Genomic DNA, 24592 nt, shown 5'->3' on the forward strand with positions numbered 1-24592 from the left:
CTTCCCCTTGCTCACATTGTGTTAGCTCCCGGAAGGAGAAAGTGGGCGTTCCCCAGCAGGCGCAACGTCACTGAAGCCGGCGAGAGCTGTGCCTCGCCATGCCCCACACGCACTTCCTGAGTTTGGACTTCTGAAAGTCCGGGGGAGACCAAACTCACTGTTTGACTTGCGTCAGGTAACAGAACAAAGCCACCTAGTGGCCGATTTTTCAATCATAAAGGTTTAGAATTTTAACAGCAAGGAAATAGCAAAGTGCCTTATAATTACATAAGGAACAATTGGTGACAGGTACTCTTTAAATTCTGCACATAAAATGTGCAGTATGTGTAAATACACCCTTAAGTATGTATGTCTAATCGGCTTCATGTAGTTTGGCTGTATTCATTTATTACTAATGTAACAATCAATCAGGGTTTCCATGGTAGTTTGTAACAACAAAAACCCTTGAATAGACTCCAGTTGGAATGTTCATCTCTGCAGGGAGTACATCTCAATGGAAGATGTATTAGATAATGCTTTTAAAATGTAGCTGAAAGCTCATCTTATGTTCCATTCTTATGTATAAGACTATTCTATTACATTTTTCAGGGATGGTAAAAATCACAGACCATTCACAAATTTGAACTTTCCACCTAGCCCCTGAAGATAAACATTTTATTCAGACATGAGTGTCTATGCAACCAGTTGTAATGCAATTCCAAGATGATGTCAGTCTAAAGTGCAAACACATTTCTCTTAGGCTGCATTCACACCACGATCTGACCTTCTGATGCACAGATACGATTTCAGGCGATGTGTGCTTCCGAAATCTGTGCATGGATAGGTACAGACAAATACGGAGCCATTAACTATTATGGGGCTGCGGATCTGATCGTAGTCAGCTATTGACTACGATCTGGTCATTTTCTCAGGGGATCCGATTTTTTCTTCCTCTCCTTTTAAAGGGGTTGTGCGCTGCCCTGACTTTCGGAGCTCCGCTCACAGCGTCCGGAAGTTCATTACTCCGAACGCTGTGTGCGGGCTTCCGTGTTCGCAGCCGCTGGGCGTCACGCCCGCCCCCTCGCGACGTCTTGCCCGCCCCCTCAACAAAAGTCTATGGGAAGGGGGCGTGACCGCTGCCACGCCCCCTTCCCATAGACTTTGTCAGAGGGGGCGGGCGAGACATCGCGAGGGGCCGCGAACACGGAAGCCCGCACACAGCGTTTGGAGTAATGAACTTCCGGACGCTGTGAGCGGAGCTCCGAAAGTCAGGGCAGCGCACAACCCCTTTAATAGCTGTAACTCTAATTTTTTATTTATTTACAGACCCATATGAGAGCATTTTTATGCAGGACTGAAAAGTAATTAGTTGTGAGCTAAAGTTTAAAGAAAAATAGCAAAAAAAACTTTTTTTTTTAAATTGGGGTGAGGGGTGTTTGTTTGCCACGGAAATTTTGCTGTGTGGACAGTGCAGCAAAATTCTATTTAAATCAATAGGAATATTCCCACGGAATTCCACTCAGAAATTCTGCCGTGGGAACACAGTCTAAAGCTGGCTGACTGGTGAGAGGATGAAGAATTGTTTCGTGGTCTACATGTTTTCTCTAAGCCTAAATGCATTATTTCTTTCTTTGACGCCAACTCTTCTGATGTCACTCATGGCGCCAAGATTCAAGTGGATGCCGAGAAATGACGGATTTTAGGCTTGGAGAAAACGAGCAAACTGTGAAATGATTCATCAGCCTCTTCCAGCTGATCAGTCAGCTTAAAGGGGTACTCCGGCGCTTAGTAATCTTATCCCCTATCCAAAGGATAGGGGATAAGATGCCTGATCGCGGGGGTCCTGCCGCTGGGGACCCCCTTGATCTTGCACGCCGCACCCCGTTTATAATCAGTCCCTGAAGCATGTTTGCTACGGGTCTGATTACTGTCGATCACAGGGCCGGAACGTTGTGACATCTAGGCTCTGCCCCGTGTGACGTCACGCTCTGCCCCCCTCAATGCAAGCCTATTGGAGGGGGCGGAGCGTGACGTCACACGGGGCGGAGCCTTGACATCACAATGCTCCGGCCCCGTGATAGACCGTAATCAGACCCGGAGTGAACACGCTCCGGGGACTCATTATAAACGGGGTGCGTCGTGCAAGATCATGGGGGTCCCCAGCGGCAGGACTCCCGCAATCAGGCATCTTATCCCCTATCCTTTGTCTGCACCCATCATTCTAAACGAACGCCTGGTGATGTACAGTGATCGCGGGGGTCTGTAGGTGGAAAATTTTAAGCTTTATGATTTTTTTAGAAGGTGAGGAGGAAAAAACAAAAATGCAAAAAAGAAAAAACCCGTAGTCCTTAAGGGGTTAATAAGTTACCCCATAAGTGTTTACTTACTAAAGGAGTAATGAGATTTCTTTAAAATTTGATTTTTTTTCCCCCTTTAGTTGTCATTGTCTACGCAATAAGTATGTTTTACACCTGTCTGCTTCTGGGCAAACGAGGGATCCTATCTAAAATCTGGATTGCCGCACACTGGGAGAAGAAACTAACCAAGGCGCACATATTTGAGTGCAACCTTGAAACAGCCATCCAAAGCATCATGAAGCCAAAAGTATGTGCCCTTTTCTTTCTACAGTCAAATTGCTGTTGCACAGTCAGTGGGGCGGATTTACCATTATAAATGCACCAGAAGTCTGGCTGCATTTATGCCAAAAAAATGCCATACATGCCTTGTGCCACACTTATTGTATGATACATACACATTTAGCAGATGGTTTAATTTTGGAGGTGTTGGTCAGTCGCAGAGTGTGGTTTAGTGGGAAGGGAGGGGTGTTCATATGCTACTCTGACTCTGTGCACCTAAATTTTGGTGCAAAATGTTGAGGTAAAGTAAGACAACCAATGAGTGACAGAAAGCTTGCAGTGTCTAAAGATGCATCAAATTTATCATATACAACATAAGCCACTGTGATACGTTTGACACTTTATTAGACTTTCTGGTCAAAATTTTTGCAGGATTAGTAAATCTGCCCCGTTGCCTTTTACATAATTTATAGACCAGAGCACATGAGAAACATCTTTTCTCTAGAATATATATAATTATTTTTAAGAGGAAAGTTGTGCCAGACTATGGTAGTGGGTGATATAATTTGGTGCCACTCTGTTACTCTTATAATGCACTGCTTCCGAGGTAGGGTCTGTGGGGTAGACTTATGAAAACCTGTGTAGAGGAAGAGTGGTGCAGTTGCACATCCCAACTAATAAGATTGCTTCTTTCTTGGTTGCTCTTCATTGGGGAACACCTATACTGATGGGTATATGCTCTTGCCAATAGGAGGCGCTGACACTAGGAAAAAAAAAAGTCGGCTCCTCCCTTGCAGGTTATACCCGCCCACTGGAAGTGAGGTAATCAGTTTTAGCCAGTGTCAGCTAGTGAGGGCTGTTCTTGGCTCCCTTTTGTTTCCCTTTTTCAGGTGGGGGTTCAGGAGCATGGCGCTACCTGTTCCCCCATATGCGACAAAGGGGCATGGAACATAAGAGTATGGACCGTCAAACCCTTATCGCCAACGGCCAGCGCCTGGAGGTTGTACCCTGGGTACGGGCCCCCACTTCCCCTGCTATCTTATCCTGGTATGATACAGCATGGCCAAATGCTGGTTGAAGCCGTCAAGGGTGAGTATGTGGCAGCTGAGGTGAGTATGCCCCCCCATTATCGCCCTACCTCCCCCCCCTTGATGAACGAGCAGTAGTAGCCCTGTTTCTGGGGCTATTTATAGTGTCTAGGGTGGGGGTCCAGGCAGTGATGGGTTAACACTGCTATTTTATTCATGAAGCTTCTGCTGCATCCCCAGCTCTCTGCAAGTTTCTATTTTCTGGCGGTCCTTTTTTTGCTGGGAGCCGCCAGCACTTCTCTTGCTGCGGCTCCCCGCTCTTAGCCAATGCCGGAGCCACCTGCATGCCAACTGGTCTGCAGCAGACCCGCCGACTCTCCCCTAGCTGGGTCTCCGCCCTTCTTTTCCCCCTGAGCCAGTACGCGAACCGGGAGGACAGAATGTACCTCCTCTCCAGGTTTGCGCGCTGCAAGGGTCCTTAACTTGGTGCTTCTCCCAGCACCGCTCCTCCCCCACTGTAGGGGGGGGGGTCAGCGGCACTCTGTTGACGGAGTGGCTCCGTTAGCTGGTGTGTTCGTGGGTGACCAAGGGGGTGTTCTTGGCGTGTCGTACAATATGATACCGGACAGTAGTCTGGCCTGTCATCTCGCTGCGGCTTGATTCCGGTACTCCACTGCTAGTGCGAAATATCCACAGGAGTGACCTGTTGTCTACTATGGACCCATACCAGTAAGCCAGAGAGTAGTCTGCACGGTTTGCCTCTGCCGCCTGTCATTCATCACACAGCTGATGTATCTGTGGATGGAGTTCCGGTTCCTCACTACTAGTGCGAGGTGTCCGATGGAGTGCTTTGTTGTAAACTATGGACCCATACCAGTAAGCCAGACATTAATCTGCGTGGTTTCCTCTTCTGCCTGTCACTCATCACATAGCTGATGTATCTGCGGCTGTAGTTTCGGTACCTCACTGATGTGCGAGGTGTACAAAGGAGTGACCCAGCGTGTCCTATGGACCTTATACGGGTTGATGGGGATGCCATTCACGGCTCCTCAGCTTCCTCCGTTCTCAGGGCGGTGGGGATACTATCCATGGCTCCTAGGCCTCCCCTCCCTCCCACATGCGACAGAGGGGCACAGTGATCACCTATCTGGCCATCGCCCCCATTTCGCTAGCGCCTGGAAGTTTTCTTGTTCAGCCAGACTGTTGTCTGCACGTTTTTCGCTGCCATCTGTCTCCCATCTCATTGCTGCCACGGGCATGGCCAGGTTCCCGTACCTCACTGCCAGTGTGAGGAATCTGGATGTGAGTCCCAGCAGTTACATGGGACTGATGCCAGTCAGCCAGACTTTGTCTGCTGCTGGGTCTTTGACACCACCAGGTTGCCCATTAGCTAGGCCGCACTCCGGTACCCCACTTTCTATGGGAGGTTTGAAGTAATGTTCTTGTGCGTTCATCTTCCTGGATTCCTGTGCAGGGTGTCTCAGGTGCCTGCTCTGTTGCCTTACACACGACCAGACTGGCTACGTTGGCGCCCATCTGGCCCAAGGTTTTCACTCCGTTGGGGTGTTTCTTTCAACCCTGTTGGTTGCCGGGTGCGTGTGTGCTTCTTCCTTGCATTTGTAGTCACGTCTTTGCATCTTGCCCAGCCAGTGTCCAGGATTTCGATCCCTCTTGGGACACAATTTGGCTCTACGATATTTTCTCTGATTCCTGGGGGCTACATCCGCCCAGTACTTTGTCCCGTTGCCAAAGGTTGGCATTCCCCTGCTCCTACAGTGCCTGGCGCATTTACACATTTTACAATTTCCCTTCACTGGGGGTATGGGAATCGGGGTTTGGCATGGTCAGTGCTGGGCGCTCTCTACTGCCGAAATGGAACCATCTCTCTCTTCCCACTATATAGGTGGGGTATCTGGCTGGGCCCTTGTTTTTAGCTGAAAGCATTCTGAAGAGCTTTGCACTGCCAGCCTGTGTGCTTACTGCCCACTATTGCAGCCTGGCTCTCTTCCTGTTTCTTGGTTATCTACTGCTGTTCATGATGCCATGGCACTCTCCTCTGTAGGGGGGTTTATTTAATCATGTATGGCTTGGCGACAGCCGGTAGCCGCCATCTGTAGTTTGGGTCCTGCCATTGCTCTTCTTCCCCCTCGGCACACTCTCCCTGGTAGGGTGTGTTCCTCCTTCCCTTGACTGTGTCAGTTGCACTACACTGACAACACGGTCTTCCGGAGTAACCTTCCTGTGTTCAGAGCCTGGGTGTCCCAGCCGGGTTCCCTTTTGTTTTCACCTCTGTTCCCGTCCTGACGGGTTGTTGCTTCAGTGTGCTCTGGTCTGCCTGGACCGCTGGGGCCCTTCTTGTCTGGGACACTATCCTGGGACGCTGTGGCCTTAGTGATGGTTGAGGTCTCGGACATGTGTAGCGATCCTGCCCAGACTTCTCCTCGTTCCCATTTGTGGGATGGTCTCTCTGTGCCGCACTTCTTCCATTTTCCGCCATGTTCTCTTGAATCTGTTGACTTTGGATGGGCCTCTCTTGTTGTGCCCTTTTCCATTTTTGTTTTCCAGCCGGGCTGGCCCTCTATCTGGTTCTGTGTTCCTTGGAGTTGTTTTCCTACTTCCTTCCATGATGGCCCATCTGGCTTCCTTGTCGACCTTTTTCTTGTCTCTCTATATGACATAGGTTTAGAGTCTCTGTGAAGCACGGTCCCTTCCTTTGGCATACGAGTCCATCTCCATGGACCGCAGGCCTTACGGACGAGTGGGTTCAGTCTCGGGACTGACCCCCTTTCACTAGTGATTGTTCTTCCCACCCTAGGGGACTGCTTTAGTACGTCCCATCAGTATCCCCCAATGAAGAGCGACCGAGAAAAGGTGCTTTTTTTTGTTTTTGTTTTTTGTACTCCCTGTAAAATCTTTCTTGTAGCCTTCATTAGGGGACACTGCACCCACCTATTTCTTCATTTTTTTGTCCGGATATTCTTTTCCTGTTATTGTTTTTTTTTTTTTTTATCTGGGATTCTTTTCCAGGGTCCTTTTGGACATATTTCTTTGTTGGCTTCTCCTACTGCTTTGTGACAAAACTGATAACCTCACTTCCAGTGGGCAGATATATCCTGCCAGGGAGGAGACAACTTTTTTTTCCTAGTGTCAGCGCCTCCTAGTGGCAAGAGCATATACATCAGTATAGGTGTCCCCCAATGAAGGCTAAGAGATTTTATGTTGAGTACAGCAAAATCTCATTTATATTTTATATGAGGCCTTTTTAAAAATGAAAGTAGCAATTTGGTTGCTATGGATAACTGCTCCACTCTTCCTTTACACAGGTTGTAATAAATCTCTCTGCTGTGTGCTGTTATTGCGCTCCATTCCTCGCCACCGGTACCCGACTATTCCCGGCTAGCCGCTCCTCATCTTCTAGCACAATCAGAGCGCGCAGCGGGAACATGCCAGTCTATTCCCCCGCAGCTCATCTCCGTCGGGTACAGGGATGAGCAGTGGGGAATGGACTGACATGTCACCGCTGTGTGCTCTAATTGCGCTAGAAGATGTGGAGGGGTCGAGGGGAATAAATTGTGAATATCCACAGTACAAGTTCAAAAACCCTGCCGGGAGCCCTGAGTGGCCACTCAGTGCTGGCCACTCAGGGCTCCCGGCAGGGTATTTGAAAATGAAAGTAAAACACACCATATACATTGCAGGGAAGTGGGGCATGTCGCCTGCTCCCCTGGTTAATAACTTCTGATCACATCTGGTCTCAGAAGTAAGACCCGGTGCAATTAATCCCTCAGCCCCTGTACTACTACCCGCCACATGGAACAGACTCTGTTCTATGATGGGGGCAGTAGTACAAGCACTAATGTAGCCTCCCCAGCTTCCCGCAGACTCCTGCAGCCGGGGGGGAACTATTACTCCCATCATGGAAACAAGTATGCTCAGAAGTAATAGTTCAAAAACGGAAAATAAAAACCGGGTGCAAACGGATGACATTAAAGGCTTTTATATATTTGTCATAGACTTCAATATTAAATTTATAATATCCACTTTTATTCCATTATTTTTGACAGGGAAAAAAATACTGCATGCAACGTCTTTTTGCCGCCAAAAATAACGGATTAGGAACCAAAGGGTGCAAACTGCTTGCAAAGGACTGTAAAAAAAAATCCCATTGACATCAATGGGATTTATATACAGCCATTTTCAAAAGGCAAAAATGGATTTGAGAACGGGCTTGAATTAACGGGGACAGACGTTAATGTAAACAAGCCCTTAGCTGAAAGTGTAAGGCTGCTGTGGGAATCTTCTTCTTGCACAAAATTGTTACATACTTTTATTTAGTTCTTTACATTTTAATCATAGGTGCAGTATAAAAATCCCCTTTTTTATTTTATACAACAGGTTGTGATAGCCCTTAGGACCTCAGGTCATTTACTTCTTGGAGTTGTACGTATATACCACCGAAAGGCAAAATATCTTTTAGCCGATTGTAATGAAGCCTTACTCAATATGAAGATTACATTTCGTCCAGGTGACTTCAACTCCCAGACTCAAAAAACTTGCAATAAATTTAATATGTTGTAATTGTGTTTGTTGTCTATATTTTTTTATGTTTGCAGGAGCTCTGGATCTTACAGAAAATAACCAAGAAGCCAGTTACAATGCTATCACTCTTCCTGAAGAATTTCCAGACTTTGATATGCAGTTGCCTGATTTAAAGTATTGGATCTAATAAATTTTTTTTCCTGTCTGCGGAAATTGTACAACTAGTTTGTTTAGTATCATGCCCTACATACCCTTATAGGTTATGTTTACATGGCAAAATGAGTGCCAAAATACTATGTGTGTCAAAGTGTCAATGAGGAAACAATATGAATATAATTTGACGTTACAACCCATGACATGTGTCTTTTTAAATTAGGGCATCTATATTCTTTAACAGTGGCCCCTAGTTTTTACGTCTTTAGCTGGTCTTTAACTACATCTCCCAGGAAGCTAAAGTTAGTAGTTTCACATGAGCTAAAAAGGACAGTATAGGAGTGTCCGGAACAGCACTCTGTAGATCACATTATCAGATCTGAACTTACTTTGAGCCCTTTTGAACATAATGTACATTTTTCTGTTATATTTTTACAGTTTAATTGATGTGGCTGATCATTTTACTCTGAATCAGAGCCGAGTGGAGGAGATCACAATTCGAGAGGAGCTCATCAGACATGATAGCTTTGGTGAGAACATAGATCTGAATATAAATTATGCATCATTTCTCTATCAGCTCCATTGGGGGACACAGACCATAGGTATATGCTGCTGTCTCCTAGGAGGCTTGACACTATGGCAACAAGAAAAGTCGGCTCTTCCCAGCAGGGTATACCCGCCTACAGGCACCTGAGGTAATCAGTTTTAGCTTAGTGTCTTAAGGAGGTGAACATGGTCTGGAGTTCTCCCCAGACCAGGTCTCATATTTTTTGTTTCTTTTTAAGTTTAGGGACGTGTTAGATTTTTTTATTCCCTTTTATTTACAGTTTTTAGGTGGGGACTCAGGAACTGCGGTTCACTGTATCCCCATTGCGATTGAGGGGGTAGGCATCTTGGATGTACTGTTAACCCCCTCTCGCCAACGGTCAGCGCCTGGGGTTGTACCTCATGGGTCCGGGTCCCCCCACCTCCCTTCTCGCCTCGCTCGCACATGATAGCCCGGCATGATGCAGGTGACAAAGCTGGCTGAAGACTTCATAGGGAAGACTTCATGAGGTAAGTTCTTCTGACTGAGGTGAGTATTTCCCCTCCCTTTTAACCTCTGGAGACCCCTAGTTTTTGGCCCACTCTTCTATATGTGGGCTGTTGGGGCTAGCCAGGAGGGATTTCCCTCCTTGCCTTTACGGGGGAATTTTTATTATATCCGGGGCTGAGCAGTGTGTCTGGTGTTTCACTGGACATGTGTGTATGGTGTTTTGACTGTAACGCGACTGCTGAAGACAGCTGCGGCGCTCATCTTCGTTGCGGGCGCTCGACGCCCGTTCTTACTTTCACTTCCGCAGCGTGGCTGCCGGCAGTAAGTCCCACCATTAAGGTCCGGGCTGTATTTTACTTCGGCGTTGACTCGGCCCACCCAGAGCCGCCGAAGCCTGCATAAGGGCGCGAACTAAGCCCCAATCAGCGCTGTGCGCGCGCATAGGGGTTTTTGTTGCAGGGCCAATCACAGAGCCCTTGGGTTTAGCACAGCCCCCTCTGGCTATTGGTTCAGAGGTTTTCTCATCTCATCCACAGTTCTCATGGGCATTGCAAAATGCTACTCACAGCTGCCTTAGGGAATAAAGGTTGTAACTTAAAAAATGTCCGGTTCTGCTGAACCACTTGTTCGGCCTACACCACTGCTCCCCCAGACCCCCCTGCTATTTCTACCCCGGTTGCTCTTCCAGATCTGGTGGGTTTGGCCGACCCTCCAGCCTGGGTTCCCTCCCTCTCCCAGTCTATATCTGACTTGGCTCAGGTCTCCCGGTATGTGGTGACTGCCTTGGAGAGGCCCTCCCTACACCGGCCCCTCGGAGGGTCCCGCTTTCCCCCTATACTGACGCTTTTGCAGCGTCATAGGGGTGTTTCATCTGACTCATCCCCCGAGTCTTTGGGCAGGCACGGGCGCTCCCCTCTCAGGCATCGCCCCGTTGCTCCCACTTGTAGCAAGGGCCGCCTCACACTTTCATATTCACCTGGGGAACTTGTGGATGAAGTTTCCGATCGGCCTCTGACTCGGAGGACCGCACAGATATGTCGTACATGGTGCACTCATTGGTTTCGGCCATAAGAGACACCTTCCATCTAGAGGACCCAGGAACTTCGGACATGGCTCCAACAGTTCCCTTTAATCTTGCCTGACCCCTTCCATGGCTGCTTCACCTTGTTCCCATTCTCTTGGAGAACTTGTGGATGAGGTTCCTGATTCGGCATCCGACGACCGCACGGATATACCTGATGTGGTGTACTCATTGGTTTCGACCATAAGAGACACCTCCCATCTAAAGGACCCAGGAACTTCGGACATGGCGCCAGAAGTCTCCTTTTTCTGTGCCCGTCCAGCACCCAAGACTTTCAGCCCTCACGCTGAATTTGATGCCCTGCTGGAATCCGCCTGGTGGCACCCTGACCCGTCTCTCCCGGAGGTCTGCTAACCGTTCCGGCCCCATCAGGCACCCATAGGCCTACCTCGACCTGAAGGGTCGCCCCCACCCGCCGACTTTTCTCAGATGGTGGGTTGCCTCTTCCCCTTCCAGGAATCCTGAACGTGCGTGGTCCAGGCATGCCGGGTCAGGGATGTGGTAGTCAAAGGATACAGGGTCGAATTTACCTCCCTTCCATGGGATTGCTTTTTCCTTCCCGGTCCCCCGTCCCCCTCTCTAGCAAAGGCAGTTCAGGGCACGTTCCAGTTCCCTTTCATCCAGGGAGTTATTGTCCAGGTTCCTTCAGGGGAACGTTTTTCGAGGGTTTTATTCCAACCTCTTTGTGATCCCCAAGTAAGGCATTTCTGTTCGCCCAATCTTGGTTCCCGATCATCTCACCCGGCATCTTCTGCTTCCCCATTCTGAATGGAGTCTCTCCGTTCGGCACTGGCGTCCATGGGTCAAGGGGAGTTTGTCTTCCTTGGTGGAAATCAAGGATGCCTGCCTGGGGGCGTGGTCTGGCTGCCGGGGCGCATGGACGCACGCTGAGGGAGCTCCGTGCCTTGACCCGCATTTAGCGACATATACTCAGCGCAATACCGCCAGAAACTACTCCGCTTAAAGACGATACCTTGCAGAAGATGCCGGTGACTCGCAGGAGACAGAACCGCCGCAACTTCCTGGCGAAATTCAGCTTTACGTCGAGGGGAAGCCCCGCTCAAAATGGCGCCGACGGCCCAAACACTGCGCCTCTCCCCCTTCCTCCAGCCTCCCCGCACAAAGATCGGGATGTCCAGCATACTCACCGATCACGCCGGAGGTCCTCTTCAGATCCGGCCCTCTTGATCCCAGCTTCATCTCGGCTGCTGCAGACGGGTGAGGAGAGAGGCGCAGAAGACTAGGGGGAACGGGAGGCCTCCCGGCCCAGGCCCCGCAGTGCTGACTCATCCCCCTCAGGCCGAACCTCGGCAGAAAGCGGCAGCCTGCTCACCAGCCTGCAGGACCCACCTTCCTTATGCAGTGACCCGGGGACAGAGGTAGGCAATCATATTCCCAAGACCTCACGTCACCCGGCACCTAATCTACTGGCAGCAATACCTGTGGGAAACGTGTCTCTCACAGATACTAAGATGAGAGACATGCTTTTATTGTTGCACAATACCTTCCTACAAGATATCCAGACCATGGTGCAACCCCTACAACCATCTCTCCACGCACTGGAAACACGGGTGGATCACATTGAGCAGAAATTCGGGGACTTTGCAACTTCCCATAATGATCTTATTGACCTCCACTATGCCGCAGAGGACGACATTGCCACCTTGAAAGCGAAAGTGGCGGACCTGGAGGACCGCAGCCGCCGCAACAATATTAAGCTCCGCGGCGTGCCTGAATCAATTGCATCGGCTTATATTCCAGGTTATGTCAGGGAATTGATCAAAGCAACCCTACCTGATTGTACCGAAGCTGACTTAATTGTGGACAGAGCGCACCGTGTCCCCCGCCCGAAACACCTAGGAGACACAGTGCCTAGAGACATTCTTGCCCGGATACACTTTTTCCATATAAAAGAACGCCTGATGGAATTTACTAGGCGCAACAATGGCCTGGCGGCTCCATATCATCGAATTTCAATCTACTCGGATCTCTCTGCTGCCACCTTACAAGCCCGCAGAGCCCTGGTCCCTATCACCTCCTCATTTCGTGAGGCGAAGATCCTTTACAGATGGGGCTTTCCAACCCGCCTGCTGGTCAAGATAGAAAATGCTATTCATGTGATTAAATCCCTATCGGAAGGTGAATCTTTCCTCCACAAGTGGAACATTTCTCTTCTAACCCGTGAAGCCTCCTCTCCTACCCGGGACAAGTCCACGCGCTTATCACCTGCTTCCAAGGACTGGACGGACACCTGAACCTGCGGTATTGCACATTATCAGGTTAGGGTGATGCGGGCCCTGGCGGTGTTTCTGTGCTAACCGGCTGCAGAGTGGACTCTAACCCCCACTCTCCATGGGGTGGCATGCTCCTTAGTATGCCTCCTTCTTTCCTTGTGTTTGTTCTTTTTACTTGTTTTGTGTTGATTCTTGTTCTAGCCTTAGTAGGCTCTACTGCTCACGGTCTTTCTAACAGTGTCTATTCTCAAATGGCAGGCGCATGCTGGCTGGGAGGTGCGTCCTGTCCCTACAAAACCTATTATCTAACTGCTTTAGCATTTTTAACTTGTTTACTGCCAAGATAGTCCTAGCTTTTGCTAGCTTAAATGTGAATGGACTTAATGTCCCCCACAAGAGGTTGCATCTCTGGAGAGAAGATCAATCTTTGAAATGCGACATCTTGTGCATTCAAGAAACTCATCTACTGAAAACAGATGCTCACCGTTTGAAACACCATTCATACTCACATCTTTTTCATTCCCACTATAGCTCGAAGTCCAGAGGGGTCACCATAGCGATGAAGAACACGGTAGCCTTCATCCTGCAGGAAGCTGTTTCAGACCCAAATGGGAGGTATGTGATTCTCAGATGCACCATCAATGCTTTGCGGTACACAATTGTCTCCCTATATGCACCGAACTCAGGAGCTGGGAGCTTTCTTAAACGCCTTTTGCGAGTGGTGCTCAGATCCCCCTGGGGTTCTTTGATACTATGTGGAGACTTTAACACTATTTCAGATCCGACCCTTGACTCTTCTTCTACCTCTCGTTTCTCCTCACTCTCTCTTTCCACTATCCTCCACAACGCTGAGCTGTATGACATATGGCGGGTTCAACATGGCGATGAAAGAGATTTCACTTTCCATTCTGGGGTACATAATACCTACTCCAGAATCGATTTGTTTGTAGTAGACAGGTCCCTCCTCACTGCTGCCGTTAAATCCACCATTGAAACAATTAAATGGTCAGACCACGCGGCTGTTACTCTACAACTTAAAGATAGCGCTTCTCCACCACCAACATACTCGTGGCGCAGTAATCCATTGCTATGGTCCCACCCACATTATACCCAATGTCTCCATAGAGATATTTCTGAATATTTCGAAACCAACGCGACACCAGACACAGACCCTCTGACCTTATGGAATTGCCATAAAGTGGTCATTCGTGGCCTCTGCATAAAGTATAGCTCCACACTGAAAAAACAACGGGAGGAGAGACTGCAAGCGACACTTACAGCTCTGCGACTTGCGGAGCAAGCAAACAAAATCACCCCCTCGGCGACCCTGTCAGAACAGGTCGCTCACCATAGACGAGAATTGCGTTGTCTTCTTCTCTCCACATATGAAAAAGCTTTCCGTAAAATGCAGGCCACTTACTACTCTCATAATAATAAAACGGGTAAGCTACTTGCAAACAGATTGAAGCAACGGCACATTAAATCCAGAATACCTTTCCTGCTCCACCCACTATCTCATAAGAAACTCTACACTCCCACCGACATTGCTAACGGCTTTCAATCTTTCTATGCCCAGTTATACAATCTTGGCTCTTCTAATCCCCCCCCTCCAGACTTACATAATCTAACTGTTTCATTTCTGTTTCGTCTAAACCTCCCCTTTCTCTCTGCCCAACAACTTGTTTCCCTCAATGGGGAGATCACTCCGGAGGAAGTCCGCAACACGATTAACTCATTGCCCCCAGACAAAGCCCCAGGTCCGGATGGCTTTATAAATTCTTATTACAAAAAATGCCAATTGTTGCTATCCCCTCATCTGGCGGCAGCCTGTCATCTAGCAATAGAGAGAGGCTCCTTCCCCACTGAGAACTTACAAGCCACCATTACTGCCCTGCCCAAACCTGGCAAGCCACCAGACTGTCCAAAAAATTTTCGTCCTATCTCCCTTTTAAACCAAGATGTCAAAATTTTTGCCAAAATTTTAGCCTCCCGAATATCTGTGGTTTTACCATCCTTGATCAATCTGGTTTCGTAGCTGGTCGACAGGCGTCCGACAACACCAGACGTCTTCTTAACATTCTCCACCATCTAGAGCTATCTCCCACCCCTGCCTTGCTAATGGCTTTGGACGCCGAGAAGGCTTTCGACCGCCTCCGGTGGTCGTACGCCTTTTCGGTGCTTCAGCATATGGGGTTTTCCGGAGCGATCTTCTTAGCTATCTCCTCCCTGTACTCTTGCCCCTCCGCTAGAGTCCTAGCTAATGGCTCCTTCTCTGACTTCTTTTCTATCACCAATGGCTCCCGTCAAGGCTGCCCACTCTCACCCTTGATCTATATTTTGTCCATGGAGCCCCTGGCACAGGCTATCCGACAACACGCTTCCATTACGGGAGTTAATGTGGGTCACACGAACCATGTAATATCCTTGTATGCTGACTATGTTATTCTATCCTTGATGAACCCCCGAGTTTCTGTGCTGGCGGTTATGGACACTATATCGAAATTTGGACAGCTATCCTATTATCTTCTAAATGGGACCAAAACACAAGCCTCGCCTATACACATCCCCCCTTCAGACTTAAGACTCCTTCAAGCGGCTTACCCCTTTGAATGACGCACTACTACGCTACCTTATCTAGGCATTCATCTCTCCTTCCCGCATAAAACTTTATACAACTACAATTATATTCCTCTCCTAGCGACTTTAACTAAGGAGACGGAACGTTTGGGGTTGACAGAAACTTCCTGGGTGGCCAGGGTGGCATCCTTCAAAATGTTCCTTCTACCTCGCTTTCTTTATCTTTTTCGCACCTTACCTATCTCACTCCCGTCCTCCTTCCTTAAAGCTGCACATCAACTTCTCTCCTAATATGTATGGGCAGGTAAACGCCCAAGGGTGGCTCTGACACTGCTCGCAAAGGACAGGCATAGGGGTGGACTTGGTCTTCCCAATATTCAGTTTTATTACGTGTCGACACTGGTCTCTCAATTGAAGCATTGGTGGTGCAATCTGACGACTCTCCCATGGGTGGAAATGGAGGGCATATCAGCCTTACCACACTCACTTCGTGATCTTATGCACCTACCGTATTGGAACCTACCTTCCCCCACTTTGCATAACCCTCTACTTAAAGCCTCATACGCTGCATGGACAACATATGTAACTGCAACTACATCCCTCTCTACTCCTTCTAGGGAATACTTACCAACCACGCTTCTCCAAGCGTCTGTCCCTGGATTAGATCTTTCTACCTGGATTTCCGCAGGGCTCACGCATACACAACTGCTTTATGATCACAACCAGCTCTTACCCTTCCAATCTATCTGTGAAAAATATGCTATCCCCGTGAGAGATTTTTATAAATACTTGCAAGTCCGCCACCTCTTACACAATCTGACCCCCTCCGCCCCTCATGTTGACACACTGGCCTTGCGTCGCATGGCTAGACTCCCTAAGGGTTTGAAAATATATTACGATACTCTTAATCAAGTCGCTGCATTCACTAAATTATACCCTATGAAATTATGGGAACGGGACTTCGCGCAGTCTTTTACAGCAGAGGACTGGCAACACGCACTCAAACAAATGCACAGAGCATTTCAATGCTCATCACACGTGGAATCCGTGCTAAAAACGGCACTTCGTTGGTATTATACCCCGGATCGCCTCTCCACAATGTATTTGGGGGTCTCACATCTTTGCTGGCGGGGGTGTGGGGCCAGGGAAACTCTATACCACATACTATGGCAATGCCCAATACTCAGACCCTTCTGGACTTCCTGCAGACAACTTCTGGTAGAATTGTTTGGGAGGCCTCTCCCGTGGTACCCCCAATCTGGTTTGCTCTTCTTGGAGCTTGGCACTCTCCCACCAGATAATCGTGACTTGTTCTGTATAGTGTGCATCCTCGCAAAAATTCTAATAGTCAGCCTTTGGAAGACAGCAACGATCCCTTCTAAAGATACCCTGATCAATAAAATGAACATTACTTACTCGTATGAAAGAATCCTAGCCCTGGGAGCTGGGACTCTACCTAAATTTCAGAAACGTTGGAGGTTGTGGAAATCCTCAACTCACTGTAAGGATATCTAACCGCCCTCAGCTACCCATACTTACTCAATATAGCTACTTCTTTTCCATTCACCCACTAGGTAGTAACTGTTAGCTGATACACAGGTGTACCATTTTGCTATGTAGCTATAGACACTGTTTGCCTAAATTACTTAGTTCATATTAACGTATGCTCTGACAGTGGTGTATGCACTCAGCTATCTCCTACCTACCATGTACCTGTTGTTGTTTAGTTTATGACTGTTTACGGATTAGTAATACAGGAGCCACATGGGACTCCTCTCGCATATTGTGTAAACATGTATATTCCTGGCTACAATTGCTGTAGTACAGTCGTGTGTTTGTTTTAAAATGCAAAACTTGAATAAAAAACGATTTAAAAAAAAAAAAAAAAAAAAAAAAAGGATGCCTGCCTCCACATCCCAATATTTGCCGGTCGTCAGCGATACCTCCGCTTTGTAGTTCTTTTCTATTGTGGCTCTCCACTTCGGTCTGACCACTTCCCCGCGGGCCTTACCAAGGTCCTGGCGCTGGTGATACCCCTTTTATGCACAAGAGTTGTTTCAGGGATTCCTTACATGGACGACCTCCTGATCAGAGCTCCAACCAGGGCCCAGAATCTGGAGAGTCTTGGTCTCGACCTCCGGACCTTGTCTCACTTCGGTTGGATGGTCAATCAGGACAAGTCCAACCTCTCTCCTGGGGCTCCAGTTTGACGCGGCTTCTGCCCGCTTTAGACTCCGCCGGACAATCGGCTGATTCTCTTGTCAGGAGTCCGATGACTTCGGCACCCTGCTCCAGTTTCCATTCGCTTTTGCATGAATGTCCTGGGTCGGTTGGTGGCAGCCGTGGAGGCCGTGCCATTCGCCCAGTTTCATCACCTACCTCTTCAACTGGTGATTCTCTTCGGGTGGGACAGGTGTCCATTGTCTCTCGACCGCAAGATCGTTCTCTCTCGACAGTCTTGTCGGTCCCTTCAATGATGGTTTCGTTTTCTCCTGCTTCTTAAGGGCGCTCCTTCCTGCCCCTTCCTGCCAGTCTGTCGGGCTGGGGAGGTGCTTTCAAGGACCGGCCGGTCTAGGGCCTTGGTCCCCCGAGAAGCCCTTCTCCCCATCAACATGTTGGGAGTAAGGCATTTCTATCTTTGCTTGCTTCTTTGGGAAATTCCCTTTTGGGCGGAACTCAGGTTTCCGGCCATCTCAGCGATTTTCATTCCGGGCATACTCAACTGGGAAGTGGTCTTTCTCAGCCGGTCATCAGCCGTCCAAGGCAATTGGTCCCTACATTCGGAGGAGTTTGCAGTGACCTGCAACCTCTGGGGCGCTCCAGGCATGGACCTCTGCGCGTCCCGCCACAACTGAAGCATTCCTCTCTCTTGGTTGGGCTTTGCCCTACCTTATCTGTTTCTTGGTTGGGCTTTGCCCTACCTTATATGTTTCCTACCCTTCCTCTCATTCCCAGGGTCCTGAGGAAACTCACAGCAGAGGGCGTTCCCGCCATTCTCGTGGCCCAGACTGGGCCCGGCAGGCGTGGTACGTCGTTGCGTTCAGGCCCCTGAACGACTTACCGCTGCGCCTTCCCTCTCGTCCAGACCTCCTATCTCAGGTCCCCTGTGCCACCCCAATTTACCGTCTCTGCTTTTGACGGCGTGGCGGTTGAGACCGCGGTTCGAAGGACCTGCGGCTTCTCTTCCCAAGTGGTTCGCACCATGCTGAGGGCTCTCAAGCCTTCCTCTGCAAAGATTTACCAGATTTACCAGTCTTATTTTTGTTGGTGTGAGCCTCACCATTTTTTTTTCCCTCAGGTCGTGGTTTTCCTTTCCCGACCCTTTTCCCTTTTGCAGTCGGGCTGGCCCAAGGGTTTGCTCTCTGCTCCCTTAAGGGTCAAAGTTCGGCCCTTTCCATTCTTTTTCAACATCCTCTGGCGTTCAATTCTCATGTCCAGACCTGCTTCAGGGAGTGGCACTCGCTGCCCCTCCTTATCGGTCCCCTTCTTCCCCTTGGGACTTACACTTGGTCTTAGGTGCCATGTAAGGCGCACCTTTTGAACCTCTCAGGGACATTTCTCTTCGCCTCCTTCCCCGGAAGGTGGTGTTCCTTATTGCTCTTCCTCTGTTAGGAGGGGGTCAGAGCTGGCAGCTCTCTCCTGCCTTTCTCCCTTCCTGGTTGTTTACCAGGAAAAGTTGTTTTCCGTCCAGGTCCGTCCTTCTTACTTGAGATGGTTTCGACTTTTTCATCTCAATGAGGACATCGTCCTGCTGTCCTTTTGTCCGGCCCTTTCTCATAACAGGGAGCGTTTGCCCAACAAACTTGTTGTGGTGAGGGCTGTTCGGACTTATCTCTCAGTCACCTTTTCCTTTCGGCAGTGTGACTCCTTTTTTTTGTTTTTCCGGACGGTCGTCGTACCGGACAACCTGCTTCTACGGCCAGCATTTTTCAGTGGATCCGGTCTGCTATTTCGGAAGCTTACCGCTGCAAGGGGAAGATCCCACCCTTCAGGGTTTTGGCTCATTCCACCCGTTTTTTGTGGCATCCTGGCCACTCTGCTACGTGGCTTCGGCCTCGCAGTTCTGTAAAGCATCCACGTGGTCGTCTTTGCACACTTTCACAAGGTCCTATCAGATTCATACCTTTGCATCAGCTGATGCTCCTCTAGGCCGTAAGGTGTTGCAGGCGGCGGTGGTCCAGCTGTCCACCTGACTGATTTCCTTACCCTCCCAAGGGACGGCTTTGGTACGTCCCATGGTCTGTGTCCCCCAATGGAGCCGATAGAGAAAAGGAGATTTTTATTCTTACCGTAAAATCTTTCTCGAAGGATCCATTGGGGGGACACCGCTCCCACCCTTTTTCTGGTGTTCATATTTCAGTTATCTGTCCGAGGGTGTGTTCAGTTACCTTTTCTTTTGTTTGCTCGGACAGTTTGTGGTTTTTCTCTTGACCTGTCGGTCTTCTCCTATTGCTCTGGGACTAAAACTGATTACCTCAGGTGCCTGTGGGCGGGTATACCCTGCTGGGAGGAGCCGACTTTTCTTGTTGCCATAGTGTCAAGCCTCTTAAACAGCAGCATACACCCATGGTCTGTGTCCCCCCAATGGATCCTTCGAGAAAGAGAGATTTTACGGTAAGAATAAAAATCTCCTTTTACACACCTTGGGGTTGATTTATTAATGCAGTCTAAAGCTTAAGGTAAACATAGACTATACAGTCTAAAAATACACCAAATTGGTGCATCTTTAGGCACTGTTGTTTACGTTTAGACCACCTATTTGTTGTCTTACTTTGACAGAATTCTGGTGCGATTTTTGAGCACGTTATCACTTTCAAGATATCACCTTGAGTGAAGTGCAAAAGTGTTTAAAAAGTGTCTAAAACACAAGAAATATTGTTATGTATGCCATTGCTTTACTACTATTTGCAATGGTTAATTGGCCCCATTAAAAAATACACCAATAATCTATTTATTGAAACATCCTAATGTGATTTTATAAAGAAGCCACAACTTCCTACTGCATATGGTATACTTGCAATGTGTTGTTCACGTTACAATTTTTTTTTACTAAATTGCCAACATCACTGCTAACATATAGCCTTTCCTATCTAGATGACCTTGACATATTCAGGCATGGCTCTACAAGTGATATCCCCTTTGAAGTTAGTACCAACAGTGTCTTACCAGAGCAGAGTTCTGCCCTTCTACCTGGTGATTCAAGAGATCTTTTCGCAGATGACTTCTTTGGAGATGAAGGAGCAGCAACAGATTTTTTTGGTAATAATGTTTTTAAACGCGTCACAGTGCACCCGATAAGACCTAAACACCAACATTTTTGTCAATTTGTATGTTGTTTTTTTTATTTTTTTTTAGATCTACAGTAAAAGTTTATAAAAGTTTAACTTTTTTCATTTTTTTTTTCTCTTTAGATGACAATCAGCAGTTTATTGAATCCTATGCACTGAACACAAATAAAGATCTAAACCAAGATGTAATGCTTCCACCAGAAGATCAGCCACCAGAGGGTTAGAGCTTAAATTAGAATTTTATGAGCCAAATTGCAAAAAGGAACACACAGTTAAGTTTTGCTGAATTATCTGCAGTATCTCGTATAATTCAGTACACCCCTCAAATTTTGTAAATATTTATTTTATTATATATTTTCATGTGACAACACTGATGAAATGACACTATGGCCTTCATTTACTAAAGTCCAACCGACTCTTTTTCTTGGTTATTGCGCCAAAATTTTAGTCGCCACGTCTGTGCGACTAATTATGCGACCAAATTTTAGTCGCACAACAGACATTTTAGAAAACACTCGGAGTGTTTTTTCTTTTTTTCTGAAATGGGCTTGTTTAATGCAAAAAATGGGCGTTTTACCGACAAAAACAAAAAAAATACTCGGAGTACTTCCAAAATCACTCGAGAAAGAGTGTGAGTTTGCCTCACACAATAACCGACAGCCAAGAGGCCGAGTGAAATTCCAAAAATGGAGTGATTTCTAACAAGGGACCGTTTACTAGGGCTGGGCGGTATACCGGTTCATACCGAATACCGAATTTTTTGGGCTGCACGATATGAATTTTCCCCCATACCGCAATATCTGTTTGGCCCCTCCCCCTCGGGAATGTATTATCAGCCCAGCGCAACACTGTCCCCACATCGGGGAACTAATCCTATGTGACCCGCCAGCGCTGTTCTGCCCCCCCCCCCCCCAATTAATGATCAGCCCAGCGGGGTACTACTCACAGATGTCACCTTCAAGCACTGCCCTCCTCCTCTGTGTTGGGGGCCGCTGGAACTCCATACTTGTACGCCAGTGGTCTCCAACCTGGAGACCTCCAGATGTTGCAAAACTACAACTCCCAGCATGCTCGGACAGCCAACGACTGTCTGGGCATGCTGGGAGTTGTTGTTTTGCAACATCTGGAGGTCCACAGGTTGGAAACCACTGCTGTACGCTGTATCCCTATGCCCGGGCTGCAAAAGATACAGAAAATAAACTTTAAACTCACCTACGTCGGCCACACGCTGGGGACTGGAACGCCAGACAGCAGTCAGCCTATCACCGGCTGGAGCGATGTTCCGCCCCGGCCAGTGATAGGCTGAGCCCACTGTCATGTAAGAAGCTCTGATTGGCAGGTTCCTCCTATCCTGGGAGGTGGCTTTTCTATGGCCATTACTTCCATTAGGAGAGTATCTGAACTGGCAGCTCTTTCCTGCCGTTCTCCTTTCCTGATAGTTCATCAGGACAAGGTTGTTTTCTGGCCAGATCCGTCTTTCTTACCTAAGGTCGTTTCGCCTTTTCATCTCAAGGAGGACATTGTCTTCCGTCCTTTTGTCCCGCTCCTTTTACCAGGTTCATACCAGTTTCATACCTTCGCATCGGTTGATGCTAGTCTGGGCCGTAAAGTGTTGCAGGCGGCGGTGGTACAGCCGACTGCCTGACCTTTTTTCTCTGCCCACCCAAGGGACGGCTTTGGTATGTCCCAAGGTTCTGTGTCCCCCAATGGAGCCGATAGAGAAAAGGAGATTTTTTTAGACTTGCCGTAAAATATCTTTCTCGAAGGATCCATTGGGGGACACAGCTCCCGCCCTTTTCTGGGGTTCCTTTTCAGTTTTCTGTCCGAGGGAGTGTTCAGTTGATTTTTCTTCTGGTACTTGAACAATTTGTGTTTTTTTTTCCTTTGATCTGTTGGTCTCCTCCTATTGCTTTGGGACTAAAACTGAATTGCTCAGTGGCCTGGAGGCGGGTATATCCTGCTGGGAGGAGCCGACTTTTTGGTTACCATAGTGTCAGACCAACTAGAGACAGCAGCATATACCCAAGGTTCTGTGTCCCCCAATGGATCCTTCGAGAAAGAGATTTTAGGGTAAGTCTAAAAAGTCTCCTTTTTTTTACATTATAACACCTGAATAATTTTAATTAATGAAACTGTTTATAAACAAACTAGTCCAAAATTTTTTGACTCACACAAATACATTTTTATTTAGAAATGGTCTTTAAGGTCCAAAAAAAGTTTGTGTTTGGAGTTTGTGCAACACAATTGACTAGTGCTACACAAAAAAACTGTGCGACAGAAAAATAACCGGATTAGTGCGACGGATTAGTAAATAAGTAAATAAGCCTGGAAAAAAAAATGCAGTGATATAGAAAACACTCCACAATAAACTCTCCACTTTTAGTAAATGAGGGCCTATGTGTTTAATGGTGTGTCCCCTCAAAATAACTGAACACACAGCCATTAATGTCTAAACCCTGGCAACAAAGGTGGAAATGTGCAAATTTGGCCCAAAGTGTTAATATTTTGTGTGGCCATTATTATTTTCCAGCACTGTCTTAAGCCTCTTGGGCATGGAGTTCACCAGAGCTTCACAGATTACCACTGGAATCCTCTTCCACTCCTCCATGATGACATCACATAGCTGGTAGATGTTAGAGACCCCACCTGTTGTTTGAGAATGCCCCACAGATGCTCAATAGTGTTTAGGTCTGAAAACATTCTTGGCCAGTCCATCACCATTACTCTTAGCTTCTTTAGCAGGGCAGTGGTCATCTTGGAGGTTTGTTTGGGGTTGTCATCATGTTGGAATACTGCCCTGCTGCCTAGTCTCCAAAGGGAGGGAATCATGCTCTCCTTCAATACATGTTGGCATTCATGATTGCCTCAATGAACTGTAGCTCTCCAGTGCCAGCAGCACTCATGCAGCCCCAGACCATGACACTCCCACCACAATGCTTGGCTGTAGACAAGACACACTTGTCTTTGTTTTTCTCACCTGGTTGTTGCCACACATGCTTGACACCATCTAAACCAAATAGGTTTATATTGGTCTCATCAGACCACAGGACATGGTTTCAGAAATCCATGTCCTTAGTCTGCTTGTCTTCAGCAAACTGTTTGCAGGTTTTCTTGTTCATCATCTTTAGAATGCCACTAATTTATAGACTAATATAGACTAATTTGATGCAGTTTGCAACATATGGTCTAAGCACTGACAGGTTGACTTCATAATGGTGACACACCTCTCCGTACCACCAATTGCACGTATCATACAAATGTGGCTGCTAGCCCCCTATGCTATTTCATCACCCCGTTCATCACCACCTGTGCAATTTCATCCCCCCCACCCCCATTTATCACCCCTTGTGCCTCATCTTTCCTCCCCTGTGCCACATCATTATCACCCCCTGGGCCACATTATTCCCCTCTGATCCCCCTCCCCTTATCTCCCCTGTGCCATTTTATTCCCTCCTTTATCACCCCCCTGTGCCACATAATTCATTCCCCTTCCCTTTCCCTACCCTCCTCTCCTCCCTCTAATCTGCTGCTGTGCATTTCTTAGGCTGCTTTCACACTATAAAAACACTTCCATTATGAACGCCCGTTAGCAAATCGGCAGTTATACGGCCGGTACAAAATCACTAACGGCCATTAGAAAATCCCATTATAGTGTATGGGATTTTTCTAATAGCCGTTTTAACCCATTATCACCCGTTATTAATAACGGCCGTTATTTTCTGACGGGCAAATGAACGGGAGAAATAGTGCATACACTAATTTTCCCGTTACTATTGCCCGTCACAAAATAACGGCCATTATTAATAACGGGTGATAAAGGGTTAAAACAGCTAATAGAAAAATCTCATAGATTATAATGGTATTTTCTAACGTCCATTAGTGATTTTGTACCGACCGTATAACTGCGAATTTCCTAACAGTCATTCATAACGGAAGTGTTTTAATAGTGTAAAAGCAGCCTTACCTGTCCTGTGCCCCCAGTGCACTCCGTCAGGCTCAGGTGCAGGGGCTTGGCTGCACTGACGAGTGACATCCTCTCACTTCGTAGCGTGACTTTAGGGGCATTACTCGTTAGTGCCAGCAGCCGCAGCTGCACACTGA

At 47.8% G+C, this 24592-nt stretch overlaps 1 protein-coding gene across 6 annotated transcripts in view; it reads left to right on the top strand.

Annotated features, from left to right (window-relative positions):
* RAD21L1 (RAD21 cohesin complex component like 1) overlaps positions 1-24592 on the top strand; it is a 122776-nt gene that overhangs the window by 29736 nt on the left and 68448 nt on the right. For all 6 annotated transcript variants that reach the window (XM_056548893.1, XM_056548892.1, XM_056548896.1 and 3 more), the window contains exons 2-7: positions 2417-2583; positions 7979-8108; positions 8197-8296; positions 8714-8805; positions 20298-20462; positions 20615-20710. In XM_056548893.1, the coding sequence (XP_056404868.1) occupies positions 2440-2583; positions 7979-8108; positions 8197-8296; positions 8714-8805; positions 20298-20462; positions 20615-20710 (727 nt within the window). In that variant the 5' untranslated portion in view covers positions 2417-2439. The remainder of the gene's footprint in view (positions 1-2416; positions 2584-7978; positions 8109-8196; positions 8297-8713; positions 8806-20297; positions 20463-20614; positions 20711-24592) is intronic.

This window comes from Hyla sarda, chromosome 12 (genome assembly GCF_029499605.1).
Source record: "Hyla sarda isolate aHylSar1 chromosome 12, aHylSar1.hap1, whole genome shotgun sequence".
NCBI lineage: Eukaryota > Metazoa > Chordata > Amphibia > Anura > Hylidae > Hyla > Hyla sarda.